The sequence below is a fragment of the Symphalangus syndactylus genome, chromosome 23 (genome assembly GCF_028878055.3).
Source record: "Symphalangus syndactylus isolate Jambi chromosome 23, NHGRI_mSymSyn1-v2.1_pri, whole genome shotgun sequence".
NCBI lineage: Eukaryota > Metazoa > Chordata > Mammalia > Primates > Hylobatidae > Symphalangus > Symphalangus syndactylus.
Genome location: NC_072445.2, coordinates 24098766 through 24111702, shown reverse-complemented (window position 1 = coordinate 24111702; position 12937 = coordinate 24098766). Strand labels below are relative to the sequence as shown.

Below are 12937 nucleotides of genomic sequence, written 5' to 3'. Positions count from 1 at the left end.
ACCCTGGCCATTCTACCTGGCCAAGTTATGAAGATCATACATATTACCTTTTTTTTTTTTTTTTGAGACAGGGGTATTACTACGTTTCCCAGGCTGGTCTTGCACTCTTGGGCTCAAGCAACCCTCCTGCCTCAGCCTCCAGAGTAGCTAGGATTACAGGTGTGTGTCACCATGCCCAGCTATATATTACTTTTGATGGGTATAGGTAGCCCATGTGGACTTTGTTGGTAGTCAGAAACTTTTTCCTACACAGCTATTGCTTATCTAAATAAAAAAGCCACAGCTCCTGCACTCTATTTTTTCTGCCTAAGTAAGGCTGTGTGTGGATAAAATGTTACTAGGCAGTAGAAGGAAACATTAAAAGGGTACTGTTATCATTACAGTTTTAAGTTCCATCATACTTATTCAAGGACTATAAAGCAATGGATTAAAAAGATGCATGACTAGAATAAATGACAAGACAGATCAGTCCTAGAGACACCATACTTTCAGGCCTGCCACTAATAGATCCAACAAGTGTATTCAATTCAACTGTAAACTTACAGACCTAACCAGAGCCTGAGAACTCATGACCACTGTTGCCTGTGTAGATTCAGAAAATGTGCTTCTACTCCCTCCATCCATATATATTTCGTAAGTCCTCCTTTTGTATTAATGAGACCTTAAATATTACCTATAGGGCCCATAAACCCCTTGCTATATGCCCTGTGTGGCCAGGTGTTTACAGACCCAAAGACTTGTCAAGGAATCAGCTGGATAGAAAAGGAATATAACATGTGTTTGATTGGCATGATGAATTATATTATTAAAACAACCCAGGGTATGGATGATGGCAAGTCCAAAGGAGAATCAAAATCTCCCAAATCTTCCCTATAGCTGAGAAGGGCCACAAAGGACCTAACTGATTATAAGGTTAGAAATTACATTTTCAAGTTCCCATCTGGAGGCATGTTTGTTTCTTGCTGTGTAAGTTTGCTCCTGAGTTCTTCAATGGCCTGTTTTGAAAGGGTGGAACTGAAACAAATGTCTCTGTCTTAAAGACTTGAAAAAAAAAAAATCATTGAAAACAATGTAGGGATATAAATGTCCGCGCCCACAGCCAAGATAAAAAATGCAAAGTCTGGGCCACCTTGCCTTTAATTTTCTAACTGCTGTTTTGTAAGGCTGTGTCATGCTTCTCAGTTCAAACACGCTTTGGCTCTTTATTATTCATGGACCTTTTTCTCAGTCAGTGGTGTTGAATAATAAAACAGCCTAGGATCAAATGGGCCAATTCTCCACGCCTGACACCAACTGCTACTGTTCGCTGGGCTCTGCCAAGCGTTGCCTCTGATAATGAGTGGGATTTGGTTAAACAGTAAATTAATGAATAATGAAATATCCAGGTTGATCAGTTAGAGAGCACGCTTGCTTTGCCCTAGGCTAAATGCTTGGGGCAGAAATTACTCTCAAACGGCACTTGCCTGGCTGCTGGTCTGGATAACTATTTTACAGCCTATTGCTTGACAGAATGCTGGGGAGGGGGGAGTCAGTGAGGGAGAGGAAAGAAGGACAGAGTTATTAACAGCAAAAAAAAAAAAAAAAAAAAAAAAAAAATGGGACAGAGGAAGAATAACCTAGTTATCACCTTGTAGGTTTCTAAACTGCATGTGTAAGAACAAAGTCACAAATATGACCTGGAGAAGTCAGAATTCCAAAATTCCCAACACATGTTTAACATCAAGGAGAAATGATGAGTGATAACAGTCTTCTATGTGTGCACATATGTGATTAAATGTAGAATGATTCAACTGCAAACTCATGTTTGTGTATCCATGTTAGAGTGATGACATGCAGGGAAGCCATCCAGTATCCAGTTGACAGGAAAACTCTACCCTCATTTTAAGGTTTCAGACTCTGGTTACTAGACATACCCCCTTCTACAAATTTTAGAACATTAAAAACAGGATGGCTTTTCCAAATGACATCCATTAGGAAAAACGTTTCACTGCAATTGTGATTCATTGAGATACATACAGAGAGATAGAGGTATAGAGAGAGATATTTTGTCACTTTTCAACCTTAACTTCACCCAAAAGTTTTAAGTTGTTATGGAGTTTTCTGCATGCATATGTAATAGGTTTGCTCATTCAAGATCGCAGGTATATCCTTTCCAAGAGACAAGCTTTGGATCATCAAAAACCCACAACAGAGTGCCATAAGGACAACATGTACTGAGAAAATGTGTTATTTCACTGTTGACATTTGTTTTGGAGATACATTTCTCTAATTGGTTATCTCTGGAATATCTTATTCTTTCAGATGTTTGACCCTTTCAAATGGGCTTGAGATTAGTGGACTTTGCAGTTTTACACACTAAAGGTTGAAGCACTTTTCAAAAAATTGACAAACATGTAGTGAGTATTAGTGTTTTGTCAAGGTTGGGGTTTGGTTTGACTTAATTTGTTTTTAGGTGGATGAAAGAGGGATGTGCCTTCACAAAACTGATCAGAGAGTGAAAACGTATTCCGGAACCTAATTTAATAGTCCTCACATCTGAAAGTAAACCCCAAACAAGGTTGAAGAGAGGCAGACTGTCTTCTGTTCCTGTGTATAGGTGACATATGATAGGAGCGTTTTTTAAATGCCCACAGAGTAATAAAGATGGGGAAGAAACACATGAATTACCTATATCTTCAGAGTACATAATTAGTACACTCCATTCCTCAGGGCCTGAGAAGCAGCAAGGCTTAGTTGATGTTATTCCACTCGTTTCATCCTGAAAAGCAGTGTCATAGACAAAGATTTAACCTCTGCACACTGGCACCCAACTCCCCCTCCCAAGAAAAAATAAAATGCTCTAATTGTCTTTATTACTTTCAGACATTGGCTCCAAACACAGATGTTCACTCCTGAGAATTAAAGGAAGGGTAAAAGGTCACAGGGACGAGATCAGCTTGATCCTTCTTTAGATTATTTGGCCCCATTGTCTTGAATGGTCTTCATTTTTGAAGAAGAAAAGAATATTTAGATTGAACATAAAAGTGAACGCATCATTCAGGGGTCTCATTTCACTGGGAGGGCTCATGCCTGTGACCCCCTCTCCTGCCTCCCTAAACATAGCAAAAGGAAAAGCATGTGAAACAACGTATTTTTAAAAAGCCTTGCTTTTGCCCCAATCTTGATAGTTCCCCATCTTTAGGAATCCCTGGCCAAAAGAATTCTATATTGAAAGCAAGAGGAGCAAGAGCCTTAAAACCTAAGCAATGAGAAAAACAACAACAACAACAACAACAACAAAAATTCCTTCTGCTTAACATATGCGTCTCTCATAAAATTCACATTGGCAAACACTACTTTGTTGTGTTTTTTATTTAGTCCTGATATTGGGGAGTTCCCAAATTGTGATATTGTGTGTATGAGAGTGAGTAAGTAGCCCTAACTACAGTCCCCCAAAAGGGCCTTTCACCTAGTCACTTGGCAAATCATGTATCAGAGAGGATAACATTTACCCAAAATTCTTCCCAAGATTGATGCTTTAATCTCAAAAGTTAGCACTGGCATTTTTTGTATGTTTTTTATTTGTTTGGCGAGGACTAGCTAATGGAGCACTGAGGTTTGATTTGGTTCTATACCTGTTTTCGTTGCATTGCCTAGTACTTTCTCAGCCATTTTGTGAAACACCTACCTGACCCTTTTCAAACTTAGAACAAGCAGCTGACCGTTTAGAAGTAAAATCCAACGCTGTGTAGAAACTGTCTAAAGATCGGATTTCCTAAATCCGAGAAACTCGAATTTCGAGTCGCACTCTCTTTGCCCACGTAACCACCACCAGCCTTCCGCGCAATCAGGTGCTTCTGAGCTATAGGGCATCTGATTGAGAGTCCGGACGCTGAATTTCCAGTGTTCAGGGCCTTATGGTTCACACGGCAAATGCTAGGGCTCCGTGACTGGACTCGATCCTCCACCCTATTCTACGCAGTAGACCTGTCTCGTTTGGGGAGTTTCCACACTAGAGAAGACTTGAATGACTTGCATGTTCAGTCCCAGTCTCAGAGAAGCTCCCCTTTCCACGTCTTTGTACCCCAGCAGTCATGTGCCAGCTTTTCTCCAGTCATTTGATAAATGTCTGCACAGTTCGGGACATGTGGCTGTTACAGGGAACAAACTGTGACACCCCTCCCTCCCCCCAAATTCTACGCCTATACGCCGTGGCCATGCCCTCCTCCCCGTTAGGCAAATGGTTGGGTGAGCAAGCGTTGGCTAATGACATCTGACAGCCACATCCTTGAAACGTTTGCTAATATCTCCGCGAACAGGCACGTTCGGGACGTTAACTGGTCGAGTTACAGATGACTGCCAGAGTTGCCCTCCGTGCAGCCTGGGCAAGTCATGCTTTGTTAAGTCCATTGGCCATTATGCTGATTTTAAAAATTTTAAAGAGCATTTTTATGCAGAGGACTCTCTCGACAGCAGGTGTGACCCCTATTTGGGCTCTGGACGCCTCTCGCCTGAGTCAACTCCAGAAGGCTGCAGCCCTTAGGAGAGAGGAGGAAAAGCGAAGAGCAGGGTGGGCAGGAACTAATAGGTTTTCGAACAAGTGGGCGAAAAATCAGTACCTGACCTTGCTAGCTTGTGACCACCGTGGAACGTGTTGAACTTGTGTGACAAAACTGCTTCCTCAATCTGGGCACACGCAGCTTTCAAAAAAAAAAAAAAATTAAAGGCTTCCCACGCTGCAGCCCCTTCAAACCCCAGTGCCCTGATCCCGAGGGCGCGCCACAAACTGTAGCAGGCGAGCTGCGAGCCCTGGCCAGTCCCAGCAGCTGGGGTTACGCCCGGGGGCGCCACGGCGCGTGCGCCTGCGTGGGCGTCCGCGCGTGCGCGCTTCTTGACACCCTGCTTGGCAACCTGGAAAGCGTGCCTAGACGCGGGCTCCCGGCGCCTTGTGCGTCGGCTCGGCGCAGGCTGGCGCAGCGCATGCGCGGTTCGTTGGCCCGCGGTCCCTGTGCCCAGAGCGTGTGTTATTACCCAGTCTCCCAACTGGTGTCGGTGATTGAGCTCTGGAAACCTGAAGGAAAGACAGTGGGAGTGCGCCGGCATGTGACCCAGGGGAGGGGCATAGCGGGACCCAAGCCGGGAAAGTAGACCTGGGGAGATGTTTGACTGACCTCATCCGGAGTAAGCCCATGGGGTTATTTATGAGGCCTGATTTAAAGTAGTGGCTGCCAGGAAAGTGAAAAAGGAGCTCACCTCAAGCTATGAGAGGAGCTACAGTCGCAAGAATGCTGTTTATGACTATATAAATCACCGTGGAGCGTGTGATGGGAAATATGGAGACTGCGAGTTTAGGATAGAAACAAGGAAACAAAGTCAAGAAGGAAAAATGAGTTTTCGCCCTCTCTTTTTTATCCACTCCCTCTGACCGCGCGCAGTTCCTCCCTCCCCTAGGAGGCCGCGATCCCGGCGGGGAGGAACGGGAGGAGAGCGCACCCCCCGTCGTTGGTCGGGTCTGCCCGAGTCTTCCCCAAGTTTACACCAGGATCGTTAGAGAGCCAGGGAATACATGTAAATAAACAACTTGGAAGATTTATGGGAAGGAGTTCAATTTTATAGGACTGTATTTATAGAGCAAGCGCTGGCTCACTTATAAATAGATTAATGGGAAGCTAAAATTAATGGACTTGTGAGCTGCACGTTTAATTTCTGAGGCTTCAACATGACAGACAACCGCCCTCGAAGTCCAAGCATGGAAGGCAGCTTGCCCCGAGAAGCCGTGAGCGCCCTCAGGAAAGGACACTTACCACCGGGCCAACAACTCTCAGGTGGCTCCTAACTCTGGCGCCCAGGGTTCCTGGGGAGGAACCCTACCGAACTGTTATTTGCAAATGAAGAAAAGGAATGTGGCTTCATAAAAAAAAAAATCGGGTCTTCCTTCCAGCACTATTTTTAATCAAGCCCTTAACCCGCTAACACGGGCCGGCGGGTGCGTTGTGGGGCACCGTAAGTCGCCCACCGGATCTGGCGGTCTCAGGATCCCCGCGCTGGGCCGGTCAACGACCTAGAGGTTCTAGCTACTGCTCTTTCCTTACTCCCTCTACAGCCTCCTAACACTGTAACAAAGGGGCCGGGGAGCTGTGACACGCAGCCCAGGGCTGTCTTAGTCAAGGCTGTCTCCAGCTTCCAACCCCTTTTCTTTCCCTTTTTGGTTCTTCTTGGCAGGTCTTTCCTTCAGTTATTTTCAGGCTCCTCAAAATCTTGGGTTTTACTTACTAAAGGTGATTGTTTCAGACCCTCTCTTTGCCAAGTGGCGGTGGTGGGTAGGAGTATCCTGGAGCTTACCTGTGGGATAATAGATTGCAGGTCGGTTTATCAAGGGCTCGTGCTAACCTTGAGCAGGAAAAATTGCCATAGGATATGGAAATTACCCACCACCTGCTTTGTATAATCCCAGTGGTAACCAACTCCCATCCTCTGTAAAGCAAATGAAAAGGACACTCAATGTAACAATTGAACCAGAGAATAAAACATATCTATTTTTTTCTAGATAAATGTATGTCCTCATAAGAACACATCCCTTGGTTTTCTCTGCTTCCTTGTTTCCTTTTATTCCCCCCCTTTTTTTTATTTTTGCTTTTCTTTGATTCCACTATTTATAGTTCTAGCCATGATCTTCCTGCTTTTAATTAATAGGACAGGAAGGGGGAAATCTCACATAGAGCAGATTCCATTGTTCCTTCTGCCTTTCCCTATAGGGAAGTCCAATTGAAAAAGATTCATGTTTAAAAACAGAAAATTGGTATGGGAGGCATATTATTAACTGAAAACAAACTATATGCTAAGCACTCTTATATATAAATCTGGGATCATCATGATTTAACGTTTCCAATTATCCTTAAACTCATATACAGGTTGCTGTTTCTGCTTTTTATAATTAAACTATAGGCAATATTGATGAAGTAAAGGACCTTAAGAGGTCCATATTTATTTTTATGGATAAAGACCTTGAGGCGCAAAAAGGAACAGTGACTCATCCAAACTGTATAACATCATGGATGATTTTGCTTTCCTGGCCTCAAGGAAGACACCTAAGCCTTGGAATAAAATACAGATTGAGACGATGTTTGATCACTGCAGCCCATTAGGGCCCGGCTGAAGCCTATTAACCCAGGTGTGAAAAGCTCTGGCTTCTCTAGGCAGCCTCTGAGCCTAATGTAGGAGCCCCCCAACTTCCTAAGACATGTACACTTTTTTCCTCTTCTCAATTGAGGGAGCTTTTTCCTCCATTGTTTATGGAGGGCCTTGCACTGCTAATGAGATCAGGGTCAGGTTCAATCCTGAAATGGGGGTTAACTCCTTCATATCCCAAGTTGAGGGGTGCAGGAGCCCACACCCAGCCCTGAAGACTTCTCTTGCACCGTGCACCATCTCCTTCTTAGAACACCATGCCAGAATGCCAACCCATGAACAGTGGGAAGGGAGCATCATCTCTGACAGTGACCCAGAGTCCTCTAGTTACCTGGGAAGTAAATTTGACTCCTCGATTTGTAAAGGGCGGAAGAAACCAAAAGATTCAGTTAACATTAGCTTTTATTGCAAATCTGGTTAGAAATAGGAGAGAAGAATGTAAATTTGGAATTTAAAAAAATCAAAAACACTTCCTAGTGAAAAAAGTGTTCATTTTTCTGAGAAGCAAAATTTATTATATTTCTGTTGTAATGAAAGCGCTGTGGGTGCTTCGGTGGGGGAGAACAAAAAGTAAAAAGCTTCTTCTTATACTTTTCCTCTGTTGGTAGATTAAAAACATTGTCCACATTTAAGAAACTGAAGATGAAAACACAACAAAAACACAACAATCTTTTTATTTATGTAAATCAGATTAACACTGAACAATAAACCAATTTCTACCCATTACCATAACAGCTTGTTTATAAAGAACAGAAAAATTCAGATAGGATTCTATCTAGGGTCAAGCGGTTTTTTAACCACCCATTCACAGAGGTATAGATTCACAGATAAATAATCCCAAACTACTTGCTCGCCATATTTACACATTCCCATTAAATTAAGCATAAATAAATATATACAAACTTAACATGAATACCCTCCAGAGCTCTTCTCGTGAAGAGTCAATAGATTGATATTTCTTGATTGTGTGGCAAAAACGATGTTAGAGAATTAGAGACCAACTCAAAAGAGGAGTCGATTTTGGCATTTAAAGAAGGATAGTGTTCATTCCGTTAAAAAAAAAAATTGATACTTTTTTTTTTAAGCCAGTAATTTCACATCGTCAAAGGTGGGGAAACGCCGTTAGGGCTCTTGAGGCAACATCAGATGGTTTAAGGTTATTTCCTTTCCACATAATGTATTACAAGTACAGGATATCAGATGTGATGACAAATTCTCTATAAACACTCTTAACTAGGAACGCATTGTAGCAGAGGAACAGTGTGTAGATAAGCTCGAAGTTTCGAGTTTTCCATTCGGCCAAAGTTTTCATAGGATATGAAATAATTGCTTGAGAGAAAGTGGCTTCCTTGGCCAAAGAAAACAAAGCAGCCAGGTCTTTGAAAGCCTCTTCGGTTCTTTAAGTGGGAGTGGAGAAAGCGATGGGTGTGGAGGCCAGAAAGAAGGAAAGAAAATGCAAGGTAATTGGGGGTGTAGGAGTGAAGGTGGTGGGGAAAGGGTGGAGAAAGTTACCTTCCCACTTTGGGGGAGAAGTTAAAGATCTTTTTAGATGACGGAATCCTCACCCAAACAGGACATTTCGTGCTCCCCAGAGACCTACAATACGTGCAGGAGGTGGCAGGGTTAGGCAGAGAATGGTCTGGAGATCTTTGGAACCTTTGAAAGAACTTGCGAAGTGGAAAGTGTGAAGGCAGCACTGCCACATCCTGACTCCTCCTGTCTTTCGCTATTTTGTTTTGGGACTGAGCGTTTAGGAGTGGGCAGGGACCAAATATCTGAAGAGTGCAGGGGCCGGGGGGGAGAGCTGCAACTCACCTGTTTGGTTTGAAAACAAAGCTCAAAGGGGCTTGCCTTAAACGTTTCCCTTGATTTAAAAGGCAAACTATTGCGTTAATCCTACTGTTTATTGATTTATAGGCCCAAGGAAACCAAATCTTTTAATAACTCAATTATCAGATAAATGTAGCGGGCCTGGCTAAGGAAAGCAAGGGGGCAGGGGTCCTACATGAAAGAAGTGAGGGAGGGAGAAGGGGTAGTGGGCTCACTCCACGAAACGGAGTTGGGGGCGCAAAACGTTCTATCTCGCTGGAGCAAGGAGGAACACACAAATGAGGGCGTCTGGCAACGAAGGTACCCTGCTTTGCCAGTAAGACAATTCCCATCCCATTTCCCCGCTTTAGGATTTTGAAGGTGGGGTGTTTCCGTACTGGCAGAGGTGGAGGAGGGGAAGCTTCGGATTCCTTGGATATTTCTAGGCCACTCTCCCTCCAGGAACAGGCGCCCGGGGTGGCCGCTGGTGGCGCTGGGAGCCCTCCCCACCTGCAGCCCACCGGGCGCCGCCCCATTACCTACTGGAGAATGGGGTTTTCTCGGTCGCTTTAGCCCTTAGGGTGAAACCGAGAGCGGGAAGGGCCCGCGCAGTCGGCAGCCCCTCCAGAGGCTGATTCTATGTCCTCAACACGACTGGGCGCCTGTGGCCCACACGCTCTCAGGACCTGCACAGTAAGAGCAAGGCGCGTCCATCGCGTCTCTCGCACGTCACACGCGTGGGGCGCGTTGCCCTGCAAGGAAAGGAGACGATCGTTTTCAGTGTGGTCTCTCCTGGCCTTGGGCAGTCAGAACACATCTAATGTGATCGGCCAGGCTCTCGGACGAAGGCGCAGGCCTCTGAGCTGGGAAAAGAGAGTGACTACACTCTCCATAACGTTTAGTTCTTGGCCATTGTATTCCTCTCAACAGTTCTAGGGCTGGGCCCTGAAGATCAGAAGTGCTAAACGAAGCTAGGGGTTGGAGATGGGCTGCAGTGTGGCCCTAACAATTGCTTGGGCCCTTTTGGTGACCTGAGACCAGCTTCCTAACTTCCCCTTCCTCTTTCAATAAAAATGGGCAAAGCTCTGAGCAGGTTCCTAAAACCCCAACCCAATCCCCACCCCCCCAGTCCCCACCCCCACCAAGGCAAACCGGGAGGGGCGCAAAACCGGGAGTCCTGGAGAATTGAGTGGGTCCTAACTATAAATCCTGCAGAACAACATCTATATCGTTATCTTTAAGGGGTATTGCAAAGATCTTGTCTACTTTGTTAAATAGGTGAGTGTATCTACACTATATTTAGAGACCTCTCTCATTCATCCCTATCCTGGGATAATTTCTCACTGCTTTTGCGGAGGTGCAGACAATGGATTCCAGATCTTATTTCAAGATAATGCAAAGATGGAGCCCAAGAAAGGAGCTGGGCTGCCAGAAGTGAGAAATATTAAATGCATGAAACTTTATCCACTGGGAATAGTCCCAATGTATCCAGACGGTAAAAATCAAAGCTGAAATACATCTCCCTTCACTTTGCATTATTTTGCCATTATATGCCAAAACAAGCGCACGTCTGGGAGGGAAAAATGCCTCATTCATAAAGCATCTTTTAAGAAAGCAATTGTTACAGAAATGTGGGCGCTTGTGCCGCCCTCCTCCCCACGTCCACTCGTAAAGCTGCTTCTTTCCTCGCTTAAACAGCAATCACCAAAGAACCCAGGGAAATCAAATCAATTTTAAATGCAGGGCAATACTATTAGAATATAGGGATCTAAGAATCCTTACTCTTTTCCCTTAAAATTCATTTTGCAGACCCCCTCCCCTGCCACCTCCACCGGAATTGGAGTGTTGAGGAATGTTAGCATGTAGATTCAAAGCTGCTTCCATCATATTGGCCACTTTCTAAATTATTCCCTTTGAGCTTCTTTAAAGAAGTGCACCTGCAGAATTCTGACACACAGTCTTTGATTAAAAAGGGATCGGATTTTTTTTTTTCTCTGTACCTTATAGATTGTGTAGGAAGCCCAAGTCCTCTTTGAAGAAGCTCATAAACCATGCGGGCAAAGCTTTGGAAAACAGAAGAGAATGAAATGGTACATACCCCTCCGAAGGAATTACATACTAATCAACGTATTCATAGTGTGTGTGTGTGTGTGTGTGTGTGTTTACTATAGTTCATAAAATTAGTATATGACACAAATATAATAAATGTGAGATTCTCTCTATGCAGATGCTGGCAAGGCTGGGAGCTAGTAACATTTCTGAAAGGAACTGACGATGAGTCTGAATCAACTTATTGGTCCGGATTTTCCTCAGCCTCCAGAACCTGCTCTGTCGGCCGGCACGAAAAACTGCAGCCTCTGCCTGGTCTCCGCAGGCCTCCCGCCCCGCCCTCGCCCTCCCTAATTATGCAAGCGGCCGGGGAGCCGGTCCCGGTGAGTTAAGATCGCAGGGCTGGGCGGGGGGGTACCCAGAGGACTGAAACAACGCAAAAGGGCCAACCACACTCATTTTCATCCCAGAAGATTCCCGTAACAATCTGAGGAAGGGAGGGTAACATGGAAAAGGGTGGCTGGGAGACGGGTGAGGTGAGATGGAGGGCGGGGACTGCGAGAGAGTTTCCTAAAAATATATTTAAAATTAAAAAGTTCGTGCGTCTCAGTCAACCAGCTCTCAAAGCATTGACACCAACGTTTCTCCGATTTTCTTCCAATAAGTTAGCGTTTTTCTCATGTTTAGTCTTATGTTTATTTTCCAAAGGGAAGGGGAAATCATGGTTTTCTTTTATTATCAGTATTACTAAACTCGAAAGAACCTAAGTGGAAAATCCGGACGGTTGTCTCCAAGTGTATCTTGAAATAGACACTGAGAACCGATATTGTTGCTCCGTTGTACGCCTCAGTTTTTTTTTTTTTAAGGTATTTAGCTTTTGTTTTTAATTTTGATTGTATGTGTGTTCTACCTAATATAATTCTTCCAAAGCCAATCCAATATTTTAAAGCTAAAATTAAATTTTGTCTGTTTTTCCTTTTGTATTTAAAACATTTTTCCTTCTTTTTTAAAAAATTTTTCATTTCCTGTGTTTCTCCTCCTTGTCGCCAGTTTTACTACCTGGGCCTTCCCCAGACGTGTGCCTGTTAGTGGTGCTGTTGTTCAAGAACATCTTGTCCATGCCTTTGAGCGCCTCGGTGAGATAGTTCTGCAGGGCCGTGAGCGCGGCGCAAATGGCCGGGGCGCCGAAGCCGTGCGTGATGAGGCTGAAGTGCGTGAGGCAGCTCTGGATCCCCGGCTCCAGGATGGGGCTGGGTCGGCTGTTCCCGATCGGTGTCCGGTCCTGCGCCAGTAGATCCGTAAATTCTTTACAAAGTTGCCTGCAAAGGGGTGGGCGAGGCACAGAAAATCACCCTCAGTGTCGTTGTCATTGGCATTAGAAAGGAGACGCTCACACAAGCCCAGAGGCGCCGGGTCACCGAAGAGCGAGGCTAATGTGGGCGATTCCGCTCTGTTTCCTTTCCCAGCGCTCTCCCTTCTCGAGCAGCTGGGACTGAAAGGAAAGCGGGGGTGGGGAGGTAATGCACCCCTTCCACCCCAAAGCCTTGCCTTCCCCCGACTTCAGCCTTTTTCCCCTCCATTCCAGGACCGCGTGGACTCTGCTCTGGGACATTCGCTAGGCTTTAGCGGTTGATTTTGAATACTTCATAATGTTGAGCTCTTACCTGGCATTTCTTTTGAGCTATTTCCCCCGCGTCCCTCCCACCTCTCCAACCTCTTGGTGATCAGGAGCAAAAAGCCCTGAAAGATTTAGGCCCCTCGGCCACAAGCCTATCCCTGGCACTGAAACAGATTGCTGGAGCCTTCCATGGCTCAGGGCAAGAAACTGTTTATTCTAGAGAATGCTGATTCCATTCAAAGCAAAAACCTGTTTACCTGCAGCATTGGGGGAGGGAGATAGTTTGTGCCTTTC

At 44.9% G+C, this 12937-nt stretch overlaps 1 protein-coding gene and 1 long non-coding RNA gene across 7 annotated transcripts in view; both read right to left on the bottom strand.

The window, feature by feature from the left end:
• The window catches only part of LOC129473421 (uncharacterized), a 105086-nt gene extending 100246 nt beyond the window's left edge, over positions 1-4840 (bottom strand). For 2 of the 3 annotated variants that reach the window (XR_010119013.1, XR_010119014.1), the window contains exons 1-2: positions 4604-4840; positions 2668-2758 (exon numbers count right to left, since the gene is read on the bottom strand). This is a non-coding gene — a long non-coding RNA (uncharacterized lncRNA). Of the gene's footprint in view, positions 1-2667; positions 2759-4598 lie in introns of all 3 variants that reach the window. The other variant, XR_010119015.1, reaches the window with a different exon arrangement.
• A 2985-nt stretch (positions 4841-7825) lies between these two features.
• TFAP2B (transcription factor AP-2 beta) overlaps positions 7826-12937 on the bottom strand; it is a 29203-nt gene continuing 24091 nt past the window's right edge. For 2 of the 4 annotated variants that reach the window (XR_008654261.2, XR_010119012.1), the window contains 2 exons: positions 10977-12344; positions 9691-9728 (listed from right to left, as the gene is read on the bottom strand). Coding sequence is in view for 2 of the 4 variants with exons in the window: in XM_055263949.2 (XP_055119924.1) it covers positions 12044-12344 (301 nt within the window). In the remaining 2 variants the exon portion in view is untranslated. Of the gene's footprint in view, positions 12345-12937 lie in introns of all 4 variants that reach the window. The other 2 variants (XM_055263949.2, XM_055263948.2) reach the window with 2 other exon arrangements.